This window comes from Eucalyptus grandis, chromosome 6, assembly GCF_016545825.1.
Source record: "Eucalyptus grandis isolate ANBG69807.140 chromosome 6, ASM1654582v1, whole genome shotgun sequence".
Taxonomy (NCBI): Eukaryota; Viridiplantae; Streptophyta; class Magnoliopsida; order Myrtales; family Myrtaceae; genus Eucalyptus; species Eucalyptus grandis.
In genome coordinates, this window is record NC_052617.1 from 44056855 (window position 1) to 44079857 (window position 23003).

General features: G+C 42.5%; 4 protein-coding genes across 6 annotated transcripts; 3 read left to right on the forward strand and 1 right to left on the reverse strand.

Moving 5' to 3' along the window:
* Positions 1–3924: 3924 nt before the first annotated feature.
* On the forward strand, positions 3925–5507 carry LOC104450130. The gene has a single exon (XM_010064568.3). The coding sequence runs from the start codon at positions 4702–4704 to the stop codon at positions 5110–5112; it is 411 nt and encodes a 136-aa protein (XP_010062870.1). The 5' UTR covers positions 3925–4701; the 3' UTR covers positions 5113–5507.
* A 1136-nt stretch (positions 5508–6643) lies between these two features.
* LOC120294896 (cytochrome c oxidase copper chaperone 2-like) lies at positions 6644–8413 on the forward strand. Of its 3 annotated transcripts, none has more exons than XM_039315807.1 (2): positions 6644–6798; positions 7773–8413. In XM_039315807.1, the coding sequence occupies exon 2, from the start codon at positions 7797–7799 to the stop codon at positions 8037–8039; it is 243 nt and encodes an 80-aa protein (XP_039171741.1). In that variant the 5' UTR covers positions 6644–6798; positions 7773–7796; the 3' UTR covers positions 8040–8413. The 3 variants fall into 3 exon arrangements, with proteins under 3 accessions (XP_039171741.1, XP_039171742.1, XP_039171743.1); XM_039315808.1 differs by having other exon boundaries at positions 6649–6798; positions 7770–8413; XM_039315809.1 differs by lacking the exon at positions 6644–6798 and adding an exon at positions 6836–7244.
* A 4372-nt stretch (positions 8414–12785) lies between these two features.
* Positions 12786–13770, reverse strand: LOC120295004 (dynein light chain, cytoplasmic-like). The gene is made up of 2 exons (XM_039316210.1): positions 13400–13770; positions 12786–13181 (listed from the first exon to the last, which is right to left on the reverse strand). The coding sequence occupies exons 1-2, from the start codon at positions 13673–13675 to the stop codon at positions 13014–13016; spliced, it is 444 nt and encodes a 147-aa protein (XP_039172144.1). The 5' UTR covers positions 13676–13770; the 3' UTR covers positions 12786–13013.
* Positions 13771–15504: 1734 nt separating this feature from the next.
* LOC104450133 (thioredoxin 1) lies at positions 15505–17528 on the forward strand. The gene is made up of 2 exons (XM_010064572.3): positions 15505–15889; positions 17016–17528. The coding sequence occupies exons 1-2, from the start codon at positions 15640–15642 to the stop codon at positions 17327–17329; spliced, it is 564 nt and encodes a 187-aa protein (XP_010062874.1). The 5' UTR covers positions 15505–15639; the 3' UTR covers positions 17330–17528.
* The last annotated feature ends 5475 nt before the right edge of the window (positions 17529–23003 follow it).

The following is a 23003-nucleotide window of genomic DNA, read 5'->3' on the forward strand; positions in this document are numbered from 1 at the left end:
CAGACGAAAAATCCGTTTAGCATAAATATGTAATGGACTATCGATTCAAGATTTTTAATGGTATTAATTTAAAAACGATATCAAGATTGAACTAAGTGGCGACGAATGTAAATTTTTTCTTTCTTTCAATTTGGAGAAACTATATCGTTTGTCACCCAATCCCACTAGCAATTTTCATCAAACCTCCCCTCGATGTTTGTTTAGCTACTGCGGCACTTGTGTATAAAATGAAAGGAAAAAGGAGTGATTTTGTGTTTGTCATCGTGGAGGATTGCCACTTGGTACATGCACCCCACCTTTTTTCAACGTGAAATTTGTGTACTTATAAGAGGGCAGCGGTGGGCTCCCATTGAATAAAGGCGCTTGTTGATTCTCACCCATTTGAGAGGTGAAGGGTTCAAAACGTAGGGAAGGCGCTAGGTGTATTAAGTGCGACTCATGGGTGATAGGTCATCTTGCTTAAGTGTCACATGGGGGTCCGATTCCTCCAGCAAAAAAAAAAAAAAAAAAAAAAACTTTTGTAAAAGAAACGGACAAAGAAAAATAAAGAAAATCCACGACCCATGTGTCCCATGTGTCAGGTGAAAATTTAAATTTACCAAGTATCCTGGCATACAAAGTTATTGCATGTGAAAACAGAATAGTTTTGGTCCTAAGCAAGGCCTTAAAAGGCTTTAACATCCTAGAAAGACAGGATAGAGGGAGATGTTCCCCCTCGATAAAAATGAAACCCCCACGGGGGGCCGGCCACTAGCAATTTTTATCAAATCTCCCCCTCCATGTTTGTTTAGCTACTGTGGCACTTGTGTATAAAATGAAAGGAAAAAGGAGTGGTTTTGTGTTTGTCATCGTGGAGGACTACTGTGTCACTTGTGTATAAAATGAAAGGAAAAAGGAATGGTTTTGTGTTTGTCATCGTGGAGGATTGCCACTTGACACATGCAACCCCCCTTTACAGGGTTTCCAGGGTAACCCCGCCTGGATCCCCGCAACGCCTTCCCCCTTGAAACACAGGGGCGTGGTACAGAGAAATGAAAGGTCTCCTCCCAAATAAGAGGAGGTGGCCGGCTGGATAGTTTTGAGTGTATTTACCTTTTAGCCAAATTGATATACCATGAAAAAGCAAGAAACCGTAATTCCTATAGGGACAAAAGCCATGAAAACTTCTAAATTGTGACAACCATGAGATATTTATTTCAAACTTTTTTTTCGTAACACAAAAAATATTCAATTTGTATCCACGTGACATATTTACCTTATGCTAAAGTTTTTATCACAAGAACCATTATAGCCTAAAAAGCAAACATTGTTGACCACGATGTGGTTTAAGTGAAGTAAAAACGACATTATTTTGACTGAAAAATTATATAACAGAATTTCTATAGAAGGTAAATGTTACATAGATTCAAGTTTAAGGTTTTTATCTAACAAGAAAAATTTTAAGGTGAACATGTAACCATTGATGTACTTTTCGATTTTTTACGTCACAAATAAAATTTGGGATAAATATGTCACAATAGATGAGAAATTTTCCGCGCCTATTTTCTCTTCGTTGAATGCAGCGACTTTTTAGTTTTTAGTTTTTTTTTTTTTTTTTTTTTGGGAGGGTAGGTTACGAAATTTACCCTTAAAGCATTTCCATAGGGTAAGTGATGGAGGTATATGGTTGACATTCTTAAAAGGGAACGGGGGCCTTTTTATCCTTCAAAAACTATTATACATCCATAGCAAGCAATTTTCTTACTAAACCAGATAGACTATGCAATTAAAATTCCAGTCAGGGAAAAACTTCATTTTGAATTTTGATTTCTCCCATTAATTTTGCAGCGCTCGCGTTTTGGTATTTCCATTCAATAATAAACATTTAAATCATTTCAAAGTGTTTAGATATCGATAAGTAGAACCTCTAAGTAATTGAAGGAGTGGGGTTTCACAATCTGTGCACAATACACTCTATTCACGATGGCTTATGAAATAAACATAGGATAAGATTGAATAAAAAAAAACTTATTATTAAAAGTTTTCATAACATGTTTATACTGTAGTAATATTTATATTTTTCAAAAATTAGAGGGAAGGTCATAAATACAGATAAGAGGCAAATTAAAGTCCCCAAAAGTAGAGACCCGAAAATATGAATTCTGGAAATTAGGAGTTGAAACATGATTCCGAAAGTTAAAAGGTTACGGCCAAGCGATATCGCAATTTTACGTAAACAGCACACGGGCCTGAGGCAAGTTCTCGAGACATGAAGAGGTTGCTCGGCTCTGCTAAATGGGATCAAAGATAGCCCAATGGACTAAAAGGGTTGCACAAAACTGCGCGACATAACTGGAGCCCGATCCACATTTCTTAAGCGAGTATCTCCTCACGTGTTCCTGAAACAAGAATCGCCCCCATTTCATTACATTCATTTTTTTTTCTTTAGACAACGACACAAATGATCTCTAAAATTTAATCTAATATAAAATTTAATTTATAAAAAATTAATTTATTTAATACGGTCATTGAAATTTAGCCCAACGTGTAATGTCGTCCATAAATTTTTAATTTATTCAAAATGTTCATAAACTTTTAGTATATATTTGAGTTAGTTCTTGGACTATATGAATATGTTTAATGTTGAGGACGGCATTGGACATTTTCATATAATTCGATGATTAAATCGAACGTGCATGAAAGATTCATCGTTCTACACCGAATAAATTGAAAATTCTTGGACGACATTACACATTAGGTTAAAATTAAATGATTACACCATATATTGTATTAAATTTTGTGAACCATTTGTGTCTTTTCTCTTAATTTTTTAATCTAGCTTTGGTGATTCAGTGATGCAGAAACATGATCGCTTGTAATGACACGAGCTAATTATTCCCTAAAGGATATTCGAGTCATCCTCTGGTTTAGAATAATGCATAACACTTGCCGACGGGTCAGGGTACAGAACAAATGGATACAGCTCGAGATAGAGACAATTACAATAGGGAAAATGTCTTCGTGGCCACCACCTTTGATGCCCGAAAACGAGACAAAGGAACGTGTTATGGTCAAAGCGATTTGCAAAGTCTAAAAGCCACTTTTGAAGTTTGAATAGAGAGATTCCTTTTTGTCCTTATCTCTTGCTCTGGGCCCTTTTTCACGCATGCAACAGGAAAAGATACGGGTTCAGAACAATTATGAATTGTGGATGCATCGTAACAGATGAATTCATTCTTCAAGTAAGGTTACGTATGGTGAAAAAGAAAGATGTATCGCGAGTATTTTCCCATTGTCCTTGCGCTTGCACTTTGCAGTCACAAATTCGAAATTCATGTCTCGATATTCAATCCCAAGGCTCTTCCTTGTCCCCCAAATTCATGGTTACCAAGCCGTATGAACCCTGTGGTGTAAACACAGAATTTGGAATCTTTACTTGGAAATTGTCAAAATTCCCTTGCGTAATCAGTAATAGCACGTAAATTAGGCATCTTTAACATCCTCCTTTTACAATCTAATTACGCCTTATGCAAATTGGAATTGATTTTTCTGAGTTGCGTTAAGCACGTTTTAGACAAGACCATAGTGTGAATCAGCTATCCACCTTTTGCTTTGGCTTTTCTGAGTTCTTAGACTTTAGGTAGAAGCGCTTAGAATTCAGTATTTGTAAAAGAACATAAATCTGGCTCGAACTTTTGACTAATGTTCACCGGTCCCTACCCTACAAAGATTTTTGCCATAAACTTCAGGTCCTCACCGAGCCGATCCCACGTCAGAAACTCGATGGTTCTCGCCTCAAATTCCAGTCGACCCGCCGCTGATCTCGCGAAATTGCTTCAATCTTGTCGACACGTTCCTTTTGCATCAGATCAAAGGCCGCGACCGGAGGAGCTGCTAGAAAGGTCAAGGGAGTGGGGAGCAGTTTTCCGTGCAGCGGCAGGCGGGGCTGGATGGATTCGCCTGGGACAGAAGTAAAGCAGGGTCAATGCCAGCCGAGCACGGAACCTGTCAGCGCCCTTCGCATTCACCAAATTATTCCAGTTCATCCCCATCCCAATCCATCCTTACAGGCCCTGCCCCCCCCGACGAATAAAATAATCCCGAATTAGTACGATCTGCATCGGATTTGGATCAGGTTTCAGCCTCCGGACAAATCTTCCCGATATGGACATGTGAATCCAAATCTGCTGCACGCCTTTTCCAATCCCATCCCGCTCTTCACGTTCTCCTTCCCCCTTCGCCAACCCCCGAGGTCAGAAAAAGAGGGGAAAAAAGTTGCTTCCTTTATATCCGATACGCCACTCGGGTCCCTTTTCGTTTAGCGTCCCCTTCTCTTGCGTTTCCTTCGTCGGTAGGAGATGGGCAGATTCTGATGGGGGGGAGAGAGCTTTGGATGGTGATTGATAGGGATTTGCTGATTTCGCGGTCGTTTTTCCAGTAGGTTTCGTGGGCTGGGATTGCGAATCGCGGGTTGTGGTGTAGGATCGGAGTTGATGTAGATAGCTTTTCGTGTGCGAAGCGTGCCTAGGGTTTTTGGTTGGTGCGTGATTGGGGCCCTTGAAATGTACAAATCGAACCTTTTAATGGTTTTCTGGCAGTCGTGTCCAGCAAATGTAATGCGAGGATACGGCTGTAGGGTCTGACGGCTGTTCGTCTTGGAATCGAATCTCGGTTCGAGATAGCAGAGGGAGATCGAGGCCAACATTTCGATTCCTTCCTCGGATGGCCTCGCCTGGGTTTTTCCTGATCTGCGTGTTGCATTCGCTGGTGGCTCTCACGAGCGGAGCCCTCATGATGTTCTACTCCACGGAGATATCCGCCATCAAATCCCAGGGCTCCACCCCGCACGACCAGCTCCTGATCCAGACCTCCGACTCGTTCTCGGGCCTGCTCCTCATCGCCATCGGGTCCTTGCTGCTGATGGTGGCGTTCGTGAAGGACAGGGAGTTCCAGAGCTTCTTCGCGAAGGGGTGCGTGGTGTTGCATGTGGGCATGGCGGTGTGGAGGTTTTGCTTCGAGCGGAAGGTCGAGGAGCTCGTGGGCGAGTGGCCCAAGCAAGTCGTGGGCGACATCGCACTCGCGGTTTCGTGGGTTTTCTTTCTCGTGTACTCATGGAGAGAGAAGTACGATTAGCTCGTGGAGTGAACCGCAGGGATGCAGTAGAAAGAGAGAAATCGAGTTTTCTGCGGATTGAAATAGGAAGATGGTGCTTGGCGAGATCATGTTGTAATGCTCTGGGAGATCCATTTGAGGTTCTGAGCAGGAAGTGAAGTAACCTGTGAATTCTGGGTTTCAAGAACGGGTTTTCACTGGGGTCATTTTAGATGCTGAAGTTTCGATTTTTCATCTTTTCTTGTTATGATCTTTGAGGAGTGAAAGGAACTGATCAGGAGATAGTCTTCGTTTAGCTCAGAATTCAGATACTGCAGCCGTTTCATGTGGGCTACTGCTCTTGCTGACTGAATGCAAATCCCAATTTTTGCCTGTAAATTTTCTTCATATGTGGAATAAATACCCCTTCTCTCTGATTCTCTGTGTTTAAGCACCTATCGAAGGTTTAATATGATAAGAAACAAAAGAAAAGCAATTGCCGAAAGAGGAAAACATAACCCACCATTTTATTGCAGAGTTCTGAACTCAACTGAAACAGGACTTCCCATCAAGAATACCGAGATTGGAATATCAAGATGGGCCTTTCGTCGCCGATCTTGAGATTCATGCTGCTCTGGTTGATACGATGCATGAATTTTGGAGACCCGTGAAGAACAGATGCAGTTGGAGCTTGTCTGTCGACTCTGAAGCTTGAACGCATGTTTACCGCAGCACTAACTTTGTGATTAAGTGAGATATGTATCTGAGCGACTCCTTCTCTAATATAAAAACTGATTCCTCTTCTTTGGACAGATTCTCGCTGAACAGATGATATATATGTATATGACAGCATGTGCTTAATAGGGGTCCAAAATGGCCTGTTTCCTACGCAAAGTTCTTTCGAGTCACTTTTGAGTTTTCGTTAAGTAATTTAGCAATATACAATCTAGACTTGATTGAACATGCTATTGATGTAGTTCTGGCAAGAACAGTAGAAGGTGATGGTTAAATGCAGCGGTTCATAGGTAGACACGACGGACTGAAAACGAAGTGAGCCGTCAAGATTTAAGGGCCCAAGCTTTTTTTGAATAGTCTAGAACACTCTTGGGCCAATAGAGGAAATGTATACTTGTATCTAAGTGCATTCTTGTAATTAATGTAGATAGTTGATAGATGAGAAGGTAGAATCTCTTCTACGGAAGGATAAAGGGGAATTAGGAACCGTTCTCTTCCCTCATTTGCATCATTTTACAATTAATAGAAATCATATCTATCTATCTAAGAATTTTTCAAGAATTAAATAGTAGAAGGATAAATAAAGTGGATAGGCTAACTAATGTGATTCACTGCAAAGAGTCCGGTCAAAGTATTTAATATACCAATTTCGCAAATTACTGACTAATTTCATCCAGATTAAAACGTTTGGATCTCTTTAGGAACGGAGGATGCGACTGGCCTTAAATCGCAAGTTACATGCATTCCAACGAGCCGTTGAAACAACAGATCTAGTGTCAAGACTCAAATCTAGTTTAAAAGAAATTGTCATGGGTCGAGAAAAAGAGGGCCCAATTGAAAAGGCAAAAAAAAAGACGTGGCCCATTTTGCACCAGCGAAATCTCTGCAGAAGAACGTTCTGTAGCTGCTCATTCTCGATCCTGCGTCCTGCGATCCTGCGATCCTGCGATTTGGCTGCCTCCCCCGACAGCTCTGCTCCTGCCATAGCAAATTGTGAGATTCCTTCCTTCCTCCCTCCCTCCTTCCTTCCCTCCCTCTCCCTCTCCCTCTCTCTCTCTCTCTCTCTCTTCGCTTTTGTTGCTCCTTCTCCCGTCTACGATGGCGGTCTGATTGTCGTTTGAGACGATCGTTTGCTCAATTCGTTGTTAATTATCCCGGGTCGTCTCTTCTTTTTTATTGCTGCGCCCTTGGCGATTTCTTCCACACGCACACCAAGCCTTCGCCTCTGTTCGCTCGGGCTTGATTTGACTCGCCTCGGGTTCAAGATGCACGTTACGTGTTTGTGTAAATTCCTCTTTTAGCTTCGTGCTGAACTCGTTTGGAGTACGAATACCCATTATCGTGTGGATGGGGATGTCAAGTATTTTTCTTTTGGGTCATCCGTTCGAGCTTCAACCGGTTAATCGATCTGTTTATAGTTTATATCTGGCTGCTTAGAGGTGATTCTCTGGTATCTGCTTTGTGTCTTCTATGGGAAAATAAAAAGAGATAGGGGAAACAATCTAACAACGAGATTCTTGCATGGCCTTATGTTTTATGTGTGCCTAACGAATCGAGCATGGGGTCCCTAAAGTGGAAAGTCACCGAGGCAAGAGTTTGAGAGAAAATGTCCTGTAAAAGTGTGCTTGTCAATTGCTTTGGTTCTTATGCTCAATTTTCGGTATTAAATTTAGCTTCCCTGGTGAAGTGAGTTCAGCGACTTAATCAGCCTCGATATTTATTGGAAGTAAACTGAAGGTGAAAATTGATTATCGATGAATGTCAATAGAATATCGACGAATGTCAGTAATTTATGTTTATGTTTGTTATTTCACTTCATTTAAAGACAAGGAGAAACCTGTGTTCCTTGTGCCTGTATAGCTGATAATTTGGCAGTTCATTACCACATACTTCTCAAGTTTCATTCATCTTTCTAATTGTTTGTATATTTTCTTCCTTCTTTTTTCATCTGCGATTCTTATCAGCAGGCATAGTCTCCAAGTGTACTGAGGATGGGAGGGTTTCCTTTGGAAAATGGCTCCTCAGCCTTGGCTTTGCCAGGTTCACAGCAAAACCAAGTTTCTGCTGTAAAAGCAACTGCACCCGAGTCAAAGCCAAAAAAGAAGATCTGTTGTGCTTGCCCTGAAACAAAGAAGCTGAGAGATGAGTGCATCGTACAGCATGGTGAAGATGCTTGCAAAAAATGGATTGAGGCTCATCTCACATGCCTCCGTGCAGAGGGATTTAAAGTTTGAGTTCAACTGAGATGGGATTTGAACTGACAACAAGTGGAGATCCATTTAGCTGATAGAGACTGCATACTAGGATGATTTTACGGAGATCGGATTTGAAAAATAAGTGCATAAACAGCATTTTGATGGAGTTTTAAATCGATACATTAACACAACCCACGGCTTTTTCATTTTGTTCTCAAATGATGAATGTGTAGCCGGTTATGGCAATTATACCTTTCTTTGTGACAGATACTCTGAGTTGATTTTCTTTAGTGGAGTGATTTCACTCGCCGCCCATCCACAGTTGGGTTGGTCATTTGATCTATTACAGTTTGTGTTTATAAGCAGAGATGTCTCTGATTCTTGGGAATAAACTTCCATTAAATGTTTGGTTAGGCTTCTTGTTAGCTCATATTCTGTTTAGGCTACTTAATTCTTAAATCATATGTACTGCTAGTTTTGGATGCGCTTGTGCATCGTGCATTCTCATTGCTTGGAAGGCAGGAAAAGAGAGTGAGTCTGGTATCCTTTTATAACCTGGGAGGAGCAGTTAATGGTGACTGTTCTATTGAGGCTGATTAATGTGAGTGTGCACAAGGCTCTTTGTCTGCGCTATGCAAATGATCTCAGTCTGTTGTGATGCAGATCCAGTAAAGAGTATCTCATTAGGAGACAAAGCCAGGCATGTAACTAACAAATTTGATGATTGCTTCGTGATTGATTGTATGATCCGTTGCATTGTCATTCTTCAAGTAGCTTGTATATGCAGATGGTTCTGATCTGAGTGCTGCAAATTCATCTGCTTTTCCATTCCTTCAATTAATATCTGAGAGTCATCGTTCGTGTCTTGATTATCCTTTCATCTCTGAGCTCAATTTTCTTTTAGGGGAAAAGGGTAGGAATCAGTGAAGGTTTTCTGACAATGCAAGTATAGCTTCATCTCTCTGTAATCTCTCTCTCTCTCTCTCTCTCTCTCTATTTTATTTATTGCAGCCTGCAGCCATGATCCTATTTGAGACCTTATTTAGTATAGCATAGGCTAATAAAAAGGAAGGTTTAGGCGATAAGCGATAATCAAGCAGCATGAAGATTTGGCCGTTGAGGGATCGAACTCTGAACCGAAACGCTGGAGGTAATGAGGCTTGTGTTGCAAGATTTCTAATATTTTAGTATTCTTGTTGGTATTTGGGATATAGAAAGTGATTTGCAACATCTTTTACGAACTATACTGATAAATTATTGTTCTGACCAAAAAAGAAAAAAGCGATAATTATTATCAAGCGACCAAAGGTGCCCTTTGCGTCCATTTAATTCTGTGGTACAAACAAAGGCACAGGCACTGTGCAAAAAAATTGATTTCGCAATATCGTCTAGTCACGAAGTATCAGAATTACTAATTAATGGAGAGAAACTATCTACACCGATACGAAGAAATGATTTATTACTAATTGATTGGCCAAGCGAGCGGCGGGAACCGAAACAGGCGGGATGCGCCCCGAAGTCGGGGCCCGCAGGACAGACACGTGGCAACTCAGGAACGAAGTCTCTAGAACCGCCCAGCCCCTTAAACCCTAAACCCTTCCCCTCCATATAAACCGCTCTTGATCCCCGACTCGCCTCCGAGCTCTTGATCGAGTTGACTCACCGCCGTCACTGTACTCCCATTCCGCAGCTCCGAAAATGGCGACTCCGGTGGCTCGGTCTCTCTTCAACGGCGGCAAGGCCTCGCTCCGCTTCGTCCGCAGTTCGCTGCTCTGCCGGCCGAATACCGCCACGGTCGAAGACCAGAGCTTGCTTGCCCCGAGCGGCGTCGTCCTCGGCCAAAGCCAATTCTGGGACCCCTTGTTTGCCGATGTGAATCGGCAGGTGACGGCGTCGATTCCTCATTTGTTGGGCCGATCGTCGCTCGTCGGTGGTGAAGATCGGAGGAGGGATTTGGGGAGGGAGTACCTTCTCTCGGCTGGAGATGAGCTCGAGATGCGTCGGCGCCAGGAGGTTGAGGACGAGAACGAGGAAGACGATTTCGGTTCTGAGGATGGAGGTTTCGATAGCGATTGTGCTGTTGGTTGGGAGGATTTCGACGACGACGATGAGGATGGCGACGACGACGACGAAGACGATGGCGATTCTGATGCGCCTCGGGAGAGGAGAAAATGAGATTCGAAATATATTTCTCTCTGTTTCTCGTTTCGTCAGCGTCGTGTTCTGTTTACCAACTCAGTGCTGGCCAACTTGTGGAAATTCGCGAGTTTTAGTGAGACTGTTTTAGCGAGTGAGCGTGCGAGCGTTGTACTTTTAAGCGCATCGATCTTTCGACCATTTCATCGAATTGAAATAGAGCAGAAAGTTGGCCGAATCGTGCCCACTATTTAATGCGATTCTTACTAGAATCGAGATATATACGAGTGGATCCATTCATGTAAAACAGAGTTAAGGCACACGATAGAAATTGAGTGCTCAACTAGGGATCAGTGCAGGAAGAGGGAAGCATATGTTTAGACGAAGGAAAATACCTGATGGAGTGCGCTTTCCACAAAATCATCCACGTAAATGCCGCCGATTTTGTAGGGCTCGTTGCCTTTCGTCTCTCTGCCCTCTTACGTGCCTCCCTTGGCGGTGCCGTGTTTGGGGCATGGTCGAATCCGTCTCTCAGGTAGACAAATGTAGAAGGTCCGTGGCCGTTCGAAGCGGCCTCCTAGCTTGAGTCCCGGTTGTCCACCGCGTTGAGGGAGGCCATGCTTCAATTCTTGATGCATGCAAAAGTTTTTTTTTTTTCTCTAAACGAAGGCTTTAGATCCTACCTCAAGGGACTTGGGTACGGGCACCGAGGTCCTAGCTTAGCCTCGGGGAACCCGAGCCAAACCTCCCCCGACTCGGGACAGGCAATGGGGTCCGAAGCCCAGCCTCGACTAACTCGAGGGGAGGATTACTTGGTAAGGACATACACGATGAGGATGACAAGGAGGAAGATTGCGACGGTGGCGGTACTAATGCTGATGAAGATGAGGCCGATGTTGTTGCGGGCATGGAGATAAGAGAGACAAGATGGAACGGCGGCAAGACCTCGATGGACTATATTGTCGAAAGAGGACTCAAAATTGCAGATTTCTTAGGCCGCTTTTTCCTAGTCGTCCCACAAAATTGAGTCGAGGAGGCCCTGGCGACACAGAAGAGACAGGCTTGTACTGGAATTTCACTCCAAATATAGGAGACATGGCTCATCAGCATTTGGATGTTTCACCTATCTTGGCAATGCCATTATTTGGTGAAAACTTGAGCCAATAACTAAGGCTGTGTTGCCTCCTATTTACATCGATCACTAGGGACAGTTTCGTTTGCAGACGATCTGCTATGTTGGCTTTTGCATCTAATTGGACTATGGCTGCCCGAAAAATTGTGTACTCTGAAGTCCAAAGAAATGTAAAGCAGGCAAAGTTTTGTTTCCCTAGGAGGGATGCGAGGCGGAAGATCAACAAATACCAAACTAAGATCTCTGAATCGTACTAAGAAAGGGATGTAAACTGGAACTTTATCAAATCTTAGTTCAAGAAAATGGAGAACGTTGCAGATATTCCATGTTGGCCACTCCTCGCCTTCTTGATTGTGCCTTGGCGAGCGAAATTTTCATGTGTACCGACCTAGCAGGACTTAAAAATTAGTCCATTGTGTTATCATTACCGAGCTAAAAGACCCTGGTTTGAGGAGCCGATGTATTTCTTGGTGATTCCATGGAGCCTTATTTGCTTTGTGTGTAAACGGGGAGGGGCTACAGTTCAGCATTCCCGCGCAAATAAAACCACGAAAAATAATTCAGCGCCAGGGCATAGCATCCCTGCTCGGACACAATTTGTGATGATCGATCCATTCGCTTGGGTCAAGTACACAAAACGGAGTAATAAGCTGTAGAGTTTGTGACCTGAATAGCACGGCAAGCGTCATGTTCTTCAATTGGAGACTCGGGGGTCACGGTCATTGCAATAGACGAGAAGAAAAAACAATGCCTTGACAGTGCTCGGTCTTGTTGATAGACAACGCAGAAACAGAGGCGAGGATGGTGAGGACTTTGGAATGGAGCAGGAATCACAAAACTGAGAGCCTGAGACGGGTCGAGACTTTAGTCAGAAGAAAGAGCGAGAAAATAGCAAATGCCCCTATTTTAAGTAACGTATCCATCTAGGGAAGACCAACCGAAACGTACGACACAACCCATTTTTCGGCCCCCTTTCTTTAATTCAAACTGCTTCGCCCTAGGGCCTGCGAAAGCCCGTAGGAGACGAAAGGAAATCGTTAGATGTGGTGTCCATGGCTTGCGTGTTCGAAAGGGAAAAACAAGAAAACCTCAGGGCACGCCCGTCGACTAGTCAAAGAAGTGGACCTCTCTGTCGGTCCCCCACTAGCGCCCGAAGATGATTTGATATGACAAAATTTTCACGGCGATTCCCAAAAAACAATAGCAACTCCCATACAGCAGATCGAATCATTGCCACCTAGAAATGATTCGTACTTGAGTATCTATCGAGGATATGAGACACCCTTTCATGGAAACTCGTCAATGGCAAGGTCCGGACATATGTGCAGGTACCTATTTCATCAAGCATATTTTTGTTAAGGCCGGGTGGATTGATAGATGCATGATCCTCCTAAATTCTCAAGAGCTGTTCCCTTCTGGAGGAGCGTTGTTCAAGAACATGCAATATAACTGTCCAAAAATGGAATATGCTAATTTCTAAAGCAAAGGCACGAAAAGAGAAGGGGGGCAAAAAAAAGGCACGTGAATCGTATTTCATATACATGCAATACTGCATTCCCCTCTCATATGACAGCAGATATCATGTATCGCATGTGAGCAGCGAGCACAACAATCAGAAATCCCGTGGAAAGCAATCTCCCTAGAAAACTACAAAATTCCTCGTTTCCACTGATCCAATTCGATTGGGCGATTGGCAAAAATTTCCGAGAATCTATAGCGACGAGAAGAAGCGGGTCAAATTTCATCTACGACTTGGCCGGTTCCGTGACCATTTGGACCACCGTCTGGAACAGGAGAACGGACAGCGAGTCGAGAGAAAAGTAGAGGAAGCCACCAGGGGAGTGGGTTACGAACGACCCGAAACTCTTCCCCACCACGCAGTGCCACGCCGGCCCGTAGACCGAGTCGAACTCCTGCAACAACACAAAATTCAAGACGGCGAAAAGATGATCGACTAACTAAAGAAACGATACAGATAAATCAGACAAGCCCATGAAACGATGAAATTTCTGTCGAAGGTTTATCAACAAGAAGCGGCACAAAGCCTCGTTCTTTTCGCACAAAATCACGTCTTTTTTCATGGCACAGAGTCTCGTTCTTGGCGCTCAAAATCACGTCTTTCTCGACGTACCTTCTTGAGAGCACGAGCCAAGTGGGTGTTGTTGGGAGGGAGGTTGGGAGATGAGTCGAGGAAGGATCGGGTGCAGCGAAGGGCGTGCTCTTGCATGTGGACGGGCATGTCCGACGATCTCAGCCTCATGTCGAAGCTGACCGCGATCGCAGCTAGCCTCAGCACTTCTTCTTTCGGGGACTTGTCGTGCCTCTCGACCTTGTTCCGTTGATGAATTCGATCATTCTGCTCGACTTGCTTCTCTTTTTCGCTCAGCTGGCCTTGCTTCTTCTCCATGTTTTAGAAAGACAGAGAGAGAGAGAGAGAGAGAGGGAGAGGGAGAGTTGGTGAAGTTTTGGAACTTTGACCGGGAAATGGGTTTGACAGAATGAGAACCTATTGGAGTACCACGACCACCCACTCCACCAGGACTAAAGCAAATAGAGAGAGAGAGAGAGAGAGAGCAATTACTTTAGTTTATAAAAATATGGTAAACATCGACGGGTCGTGCGTTTCTGTGATTGTCGCTTGGACGAGTCGTGCCAAGGTTCAGACAGACAGGGACGTGTTTGAATGCCAATTGGGAGGAGAGGAGTCATTGGTTTGAAAAGAAGACTGCATCTTACGGAGGAAAATATGAAGACACGAGGGAAGCATGGAAAGACTGTGCTGCCGTTCTCGTTGACTTTGTCTAATCTCGTCTCTTTCGACCGACCCTTGATCACGCAAGATTTTTATGTCCAGAGTCCGTCTCTTCCATGAAAAATATTTCCCTCATTTTTAAATATTTAAATTACTTAAAAAAATAAATCAACGGCAAATATTTTAATGATCAAAGAAAATATATGATTAAATTCAGATAAATAAATTTTCTTTAAAAAATCGAAAATAATTTTTCAAAATATGATTAGATATTTAGGCTTAGATTTGAAGCTCTATGCTTAGACACCAGAATCTTAATGTTGATTCTTGAGTCCTTGATATTTAAGACCATGTACCATGTCTTTGGTGCCTAACCCCTAGTCCATTAGGGTTGGATGTGTGACTTCGATGCTAGTGCCTAAGTTCCAAGCGCCCGCACCTAGGTTCCATTGAGGTTAAGCTCGAGACCTCAATGTCCATGCCCTAGCCCCTACCATTAGCCGAAGCCTAAAGCTCTAGTGTTCGTGTCCATAACCAATGCCCTAACACTCGAGCTTGGGTTCACAAAGGGCAAGCATGGATCTTGATACTAGTCCCCTAACACTCAGGCGAGGGTCCTCGTTGCTGAAGCTCTAGCCCTCGGATCTTAAGCTCAGGTTTACAAAGGCCATTCCCTAGTCTTTGTTGCTCGAGTTTGGGTCCTTAGCACTTGATCTAGGGTTTATTGAGGACAAGGTTTGTAACCCCAATGCTTGTGCTCAGGTTTATTGAGGCCAAACTTGGAACCCTATGTCCATACTTGGCCCCATCGACTACACGCTCACGCCACAATCCATCAAGGCCAAGCTCGGGAGTAGGTGCTCTTGCCCTGATCTTGGCACTTGAGTCAAGGTCCATCGAGGCCAAAATCAAAACTCTGGTGCTTATACCCAGTTCCTAGTTACCCATGTGCAAGTTAATGGTACCTCGATAGTTTATGTCATTTTACCCTAAAAAAATAGTTTTATTTAGAAAAGTCAAATTAGATTTTTCATACTAAATAACAAAAAATATTTTTCAATTTATTCTTAGGTTTCAGCCAAAAATAAAATATATATATTATCATTTTCTTAAAAATTGACTTTCTTGAAACTATATGAAAATATCTAAGATTATACTTTAATCGGTCTAAGTTTAGAGATAATATTAAATATTTTTATATAATTTAGGATTATTTCAAATAAATATAAAAATTTTAAGGATCACATCACATTTAATGAATTAAAAGTTCAAGATGATATTGTCTACTAAGATCAAGTTCAAAGGTCATACCAAACAATAAATTCAAACATCATATTAATCCCGTTATTACATCGAGTCATAGTTCAAGGGTCATTTTTGTTATTTTTCCAAAATCAATTAGTGCAATGGTTTCCCAAACGTGACCCTCATCCTCATCCACTGCCGATCTCATCATCCATTCCATCGCTACGTTCCAAACAAACGCCAGCCAAACACATCCCTCTCCCTCTAGAAAAAGAATCTCTCCACTCTCCGCTTCTTCTTCTTCTTCTTCTTCGTGCCCTTCGCAGTGACGTCTCTTCGCTTCGCCGTTCGCGCCTCCCGGTCCCCCGTCTCCCATGGCCGCCGTGCTCGAGTCCCTCGCCGTGCCCCGCTCCTCCGGCGCGGCGTCCGCCGCCGCTCTCTCTCCGGTCGCCTCCGCGTCCTCCCTCGCCCCCACCGCCGGCCGCCGGCGATCGGCCACGTTCCCGCAGGCCAGCGGGTTGAGGATCGGGCCGGTTTCGGTCGCTCGGTCGCTGAGATCTCCGAGTCAGCGCCCGAGGCGTGCGCCGGCCGTTGTCTGCGAGGCTCAGGATACTGCGGTTGAAGGTCGGATTCCTCAAGCTCACGCCATTTCTTCCTTTTTTTTTTTTTTTTTAATGCTAATGTCAGTGTTTCTGTGATTTTTCTCTCGTTTGTGGAGTTACCTGAACTTGTTCTTCGATTCATTTATCGTCGGTGTATCCGTAGATATGATTTGATTTGATTGCCTGGCCTAGTTCAGTTATGCGGAACTGAAGGCTTAGTATTGGGTCGCACTTAGTCGTGGACGAACTATCCTATGCTATAAGAGATTACACAAAATGATTGCAGTAGGCATAAGAAGTGTCGCCAGAGTTCTCTGTTGATATGTGGATGAGCTCTCTGCTAGACCTACCTTTAGTAATAATGTTTGCGGCGAAAAAAGGATGCCTTAGCTGTGTCCTTGAAGCCAACGAGCCTAATTCTTATTGTTTGTGTAAAAGAAGGCTCCAGTTGTCAACTTTTTGCAAATGAATGACTCGATGCCAAAGAAATTGCACAAGAAAGGTTTGTTTTTCTTGGATACAGTCCTCTCTTGTTAGAGGAAATAGAAATTGTGGTGTACCGATATGGATATATATTATCGTATAATTGCATCCCCTTGCTAATCTACATCATTAATGAGATTATCATAGGTTTTGAGGAAATGAAAACTCTTAGAACTTTAGGGCAATCGTAAATGAAAACTCTTAGAACTTTAGGGCAATCGTCGCCAACAAACTCATTCATAACCAACAATCACTAAAGCAGAACTTGTTGAATGCTTTAGCTTGAGCTCAGCATAAGCACTTTGCAAATCTCTATAGTGCTGCAGTATAGGTAAAACTTCTCTGGAAAGCTCTTCATGGGCACATTCTGAAAATGGAAAAAATTGCAGCCATAACTGGGGATCCGTCATATACTGATGCAACCATAATTTGGGATCTCTTATGTATTGTTCGTGTGCCAAGTATATGCACAAGTTTGCTGTAGAAAACGAGAAATCCTGGTTTTTTAAAGCAAATTTCAAAAGGTTAAGGCCATATCTTGCTTTCTGGGTCTGCATTTTGTTATGTATTAGAGGAACTGAGATGGTCACCACTCTAAAATTGGAAGAGTGATTCAGAAAGAGATATGTTTGAGCATTAACAGTCATTTCTTATTTTTGATGTAGTGGCTGGTGTGACTGATGCGACATGGCAATCACTTGTTTTGGAGTCTGAATCTCCAGTACTGGTTGAGTTTTGGGCTCCATGGTGTGGTCCCTGCCGAATGATCCACCCTGTCATTGATGAATTGGCAAAGCAGTATGCAGGGAAATTGAAGTGCTACAAAGTTAACACTGATGAGAGCCCTTCAGTTGCCACTCGATATGGCATCAGAAGCATACCGACTGTCATGATATTTAAGAGTGGTGAGAAGAAAGATGCTGTTATTGGTGCTGTTCCCAAGTCCACATTGACCACTAGCATTGAGAAATTCTTGTGAAAGTAGTAAGCATGAGATGCCCTTGCAGCAAATAAAGTTAAGCATAACTTTTGTCAAATCTGCATTTTCTCTGTCTGAGGGCTGCATTGTGCGACTTCTGTATAGTGAAGTGGGGCTGTATTATCTACTTGCTTAATGTCAATATCGGCTGTATAACATCATCTGGTGAATTTGGTATCCAGCTCTTCCATTGCTCATATGTGTGTGCATTACCTTTGTGTTTGCAACCTGGTGCCGAAAGTATGTCGGAGCTTCAGTGTTAGCAAAACTTACCTGTTAAAAGAGTAGTAGAGTCTTGATTCTTGAGCTGGTAACCAATATTTCTATATTCAGCTGGACATTACTTAGGAGTTTAGTACATTCTCTGAGGATGATCTTCCTCTTTGTACCACAGTAATTCTAGATCTAGAAGAAGTTGTGCTGTGTCTTCATGAGAATATTCCTGTTGCTTGTGTGCCTTTTGAGAGTTCTAGGAGACTGGTTTTGTGATAATCACCTCTTACGTTAAATGGAGGAAGCTCGCTTCTTGAGTGGGATTTTATTTGTTGGATCTTGTAGGTCTCAGGACTTCAGTTGGTTTAATGCCTGAATGGGATGCATGACTCAGCTTTTCTTAATAACTCATGATTTCTTCATCTTTTTCTAATGGCTGATGACTCTATTTTTGGGGCTAAGTTTGCATTATTTAAGTTTTCAACCATTTGACAGTCATCAAGAATCTTATTATTTGACAATTTTTTTCGATGAGGAGGGGAGAAGAAACCAAAACTCCGCAATGGGATATAAATCAATGCCGTTATTTTGAATATTAAGTCACAGAAATTTCCAAAGATTTGAGTGCTTAAAATGCATAGTTCTGTCGCGTGGTCAAGAGAGGTTTCTTCTTTAGGGGGTTTCTTCTCCATAAGTAACAGCAACCTCTCATTGCTTGCTTCTACTGTGATTTTGAGTGATTTTATTTTATTTTATTCTATGTTTGGCGGATGATATTGAGAGGTAATGTGGGTTGGAACTCGGAATTAGCTGCATAGAGAGCAAATGTTGTCGATAGGGGTGGTAAAATGGGGTTGTCCTAATGACATCTCAAATAAGTAGACGAAGATTATGGAAGACAAGTCTCCGCATGGGTATGGCTTTAGTCCAGCGATAACCGCCAGTCTTTATTTTCTCCGAACTCTCTTACATGAACAGAAGCTCTGCACAAGCTTAACTACCATCGATCAGGGAATTGTGAAAGGAGTGGGATCCTTTCTGAGTGCGCAACATTCTTGTGGAACCCGAGTCCTGATAGAACCAGTCGGATTGATGGGCCACTTACATTAGGAAACCCCAGAAGCTCAAATTTTGGAGAAGGCTGAGCATTTGGGAGACAAAGCTGAGGCCTGAGAACCGTGTTATCTCTCAAAGTGGAGCCAAATGGATATTCATGGTTATGTTTTCATGGTGATGCTGAAGCAGTCTGCTCAGTCAAAGCTAACCCTCTAAACCTGTCTACGCGCTTTAACCCCGAGCTTCGTTTTTAATCTAAAAGAAAGTTAAGCAAACCGTCCTAGAGATGGAAGTTTCGAATCACTCTGTGGCAGAGCTTCCATTTTTTAGCTCTGCAGATGGTGAAGAAGCTCTTGGCCATACTCATTTCGCACCTACTCTCACAAATCATAGCATATCATAATCTCACATTGTGACCACCTTAGGAATTCTAACCCAATTTGAAAATTGATTGAATAGGATTTTTAACATACCAGAAATCATCTAACTAGTTTTCCTTTATCCTAGATCATATCTTGAGCCATTGGTATGAAACATATTTATTTAGAACATATTCAGGATCTAATGCCTATAATGTGTGAATATCAACTATAAAGTTGACGGATATTCCTATATCTGGCTTCTATATCGCTGTTGCTTTAGAGTCATCAAATAAAGATGAGCATGAAGAAACGCAGTTATGCCGAGCTAAGGGAGCATAAGCTCGATACAAGTGAACAAGGAAAAGAGGAAGCTCTAGACGACTTGACTCCATAGCCAAAAGAACACATGGCTGTACAGAGCATGACTGACTCCAACTCTCGCCCTCAATGTCACAGCTGCAAGCCAACAATCTATAATGTCACTCGGTTAAATACTCGTGTTTACTGTTCGAACACATCGTGAAAATGATCTATCTATTGAATGAGTGACACAACGTGAACATATATCATGGCGTATAAATGCTGGATGGAATAGTTTCTCCCGCCCAACTAACTACAAAAGAATGATAAGAAGAAGGTGGCTCCATCTCCTGAGGGACGCATACACAGAGCGGTATCCTTTTCAGGTTGCAACACCCTTTTAGTGTTATACTCAAGAGGATCACAGACTATTGAGCTGTTACATACGCTTTCCAGCGTGTGTAAATCCCTTAACACTAAAGTCCTTAACTCTGGGAGAGTTAAAATAGAAGTTGTTTTGTCTCCTGTCACTTTTATGAGCTCCTTAACTTCGCTGCAGCATTGGATAGAAAGCACCTCCAAGTTTGTGAGGAGAGGCAGCAGTATGTGCGTCAGCAGCTTCTTCATTTGGCAGCATTTACTAATTTCAAGCTTTTTCTGACCCCAGAAGGTATTATCTTCGGATAGTGCCCGTGGAAATGCACTCGCAGCAGCAAAGTTCTCTTCTTACTCCACCACGACACGGAGGTCCTCTAAGTGAATCTAGTCTTAGAAACTCGAGGCTTCAAAGAGGGGTGTATTTGTGTGGAAGGAAATCCTTGGACAGGGGAACCACTCACTCCGTGGATTTAACTCTCCCAATGATGCAGACCTTCATGCTGGTTACCTGGTGAAATGTTGGGATGTCCATTAGGCTTCTCAGGTCATCCTCCACAGACCTTTCAATTATCAGCAATTCATGCCATCCATGAGCAACGCCACTCGATCTCACGATTTTACGACAATCTTCCATGCCTCCTCTTAGAGCCTCATCATTATTAACACATCCCAGTCTCAACTCCCATTTCTTTGAACCTTTTTCATCATTCAGTTATGCCGTGTACAGATTAAATTCATTTTCATTAGCGAAATTGCATTTTAAAACTTCCAAGTTTCTCATACTCATTATCTCCCTCCCACATATAATTTACTGCTGAGGTATTGCAGGTGAGCAAGATTTGGCAGAACTCCATCTGGCAGTTTCCTTAGTTCTGAACCATTCAAATCAAAACTCTTAGATTTACCAATCTCTCTAACCCGGATTCCACTTTCACACAGATCTAGAGTTCTTAAATCCTCCATCTTTGCCACAGACGGGACTAATTCTAATTCCCTGCAACCCCGGAGCAACAGTGCAATGAGGTTCTTCAAGTTGGATGTTGAACTTGGCAGACACTTGATTTTTGTCCAAGATAGATCAAGAACTTGGAGAGCAGGCATGTTCTCAAGGAACGCATCAAGGTAATGCCTTCAAGAAGTGTCATTGCTCAAGCAAAGGAACTTGAGTCTAGGACACTTGGGCGCTATCCCTTTGGGATGCCCTCAATGAGATTTCCCATTAAGGAGACTCCCTCCAGATTCTGTGTCCATTTTACCTCTTCAGGTATCTTTCTCAAATGCAGCCTACTTTCACCATATATCTAGATCTCATCATGTTGATTGCCATGTCCCTGAGCAAGTCATGCATCTTCAATTCCTCTATTTCTTGTCCAGAGTTGCTTGTGCATTTTGCACTTTCCAACAAGCAGACGTTAAGTAATTTATTCACAAATGCATGTCCCCTATCGTACTCCACTTCCCGACTTCTGCTGTATATCAATCGGATATCCATGAAATACCAGATGAGCTCACTTCTTTCAATCGTGTAATCCTCAGGATATAATGCCATATGCAGGAAACACTGTTGTGCCGTCGCATCATTTAGTCGAGTATAGCTAAATCTCAGAACACCAAATACCTTTTGTATGCATCCTTCTGTGAAGTTTGCTTATTTCAATGCTTCTAATGCATTTCTCCACTCATGGGTGTCCTCTGTTCTCTTACACTTTCCGAAACCACCACAATCCCAGGAGGCAAACCTGCACACTCCTGTGCAATGGACCTTGCTATATTTTCTACTTCAGTTGGGAAGACTTTTGTGCACCGTAGATTCCTCATGAACAAGTGCCAATCTTCATTCTCAAGGAGAGTCTCTACTTTGAAAGAAACTTGGCATTCCATCTGGTGACACACATCCAGCTTCCTGGTTGTCAGGATCAGTTTACAGCCGTTCTCGTCTAGCAGAAGTCCCACCTCTTTTGGATCATACATATTCCATATATCATCCGAGATGAGAACAAATTTTTTTCCCCTTAGGAAGCTTAATAATCTTCCAGCTCGATGGACCCTGTCATCCACATTTGACAGATCAAGATTCAGACATTTTGCAATCTTGTATTACAGCTCGTCAGGGCTATATTTTTGGGACACAACCACCAAACTGACCGTCTGATTAGTGTTATGTGCCTTCAAAAGCTTATATTGAAGATGTGTTATCAGAGTGGTCTTCCCAACACCTCCCATACCAAAAACTCCAATTCTCCACACATAATCATTCATCAGGTAAGATCATATCTTTTGCAGATTTTGTCTAAAAGAATTCGCTGACTAATTCCTTTGTTGGTAGTTCATTTCCCCTGATATAATTTTGTGTGACTACGCCACTAAATTCACCTTGCTTTCTAAGTTCACCTCTTCAATCAATTGATTTATACGATTTACCAAGTTGATCGTTGAAGTGATTCTTGAGAGAAGTCCTGCATTTGCAACTTCCCATTCTAAGCTTGAGAATTCATCCTTTTTCCTTCGTACATTGCTCAGCCAATTCTCAACATCTTTCTTCCAAGAGTTGACTCGGCATGTTCCACTTCCACAATCATGTTTCCTCCTCTACTAATAAGACTCTAGAGCTCGCTTTCAAGGATGTGCATCTTGCCACTGAGATCACCATAATTGCTGATGCGACTTCAGACGATCTGAAGATTATGACCAAATTCTGCTGCTGCATTGATGTAGTGTTGCATCCTATTACCAGAAAGAGGACAAGTTTAGCAGTCCAACGTGGAAGAGAAATTCTATCTATAGTTGATTTGAATGCCATTCTTTGTTGCTATCAACACTATACATTTTACTAAGCCAAAAAACAACTGATATCGATTAGGATAACATTTCCATCCTCCTGTAGACTTTAGTTGAAGCTCATGTACATGCTGAACCTCCATTGTATCTGTTAAAGATATGCAGTGACATCTTATTTTTACCAGCCAAGAGAACATAAAAGCAAGCGATGGTCTACATCACTAATAGTGCATCACTTTGGGAAGATAGTTAAACAACTTGAGCTCAAACGAGCGACAACTAAATCTGATATGCTGTCTGAAAATAAGGAGATTATTATGGACAAGTCTAATTAACCAAGCAGCTGGACACATAGGTCACAATGCATTCTTGAGTGGAGAAACCTTTCCACTTAGAAGCTTTGGCAGTGACAAACATCAGTTAAAACCACTAAGCTGAATCAGACATAGTGGACAGAATTCTTGAACTCATACCAGAGTCATGGAGACCGGGATTTCTTTCTTTTGAGCATGATTAGAGGTTGGGACTTTAAACATCATTCAGTAATGGTGTTGGATTCAGTTTGGAAAATTTCTCACCCAAACCGA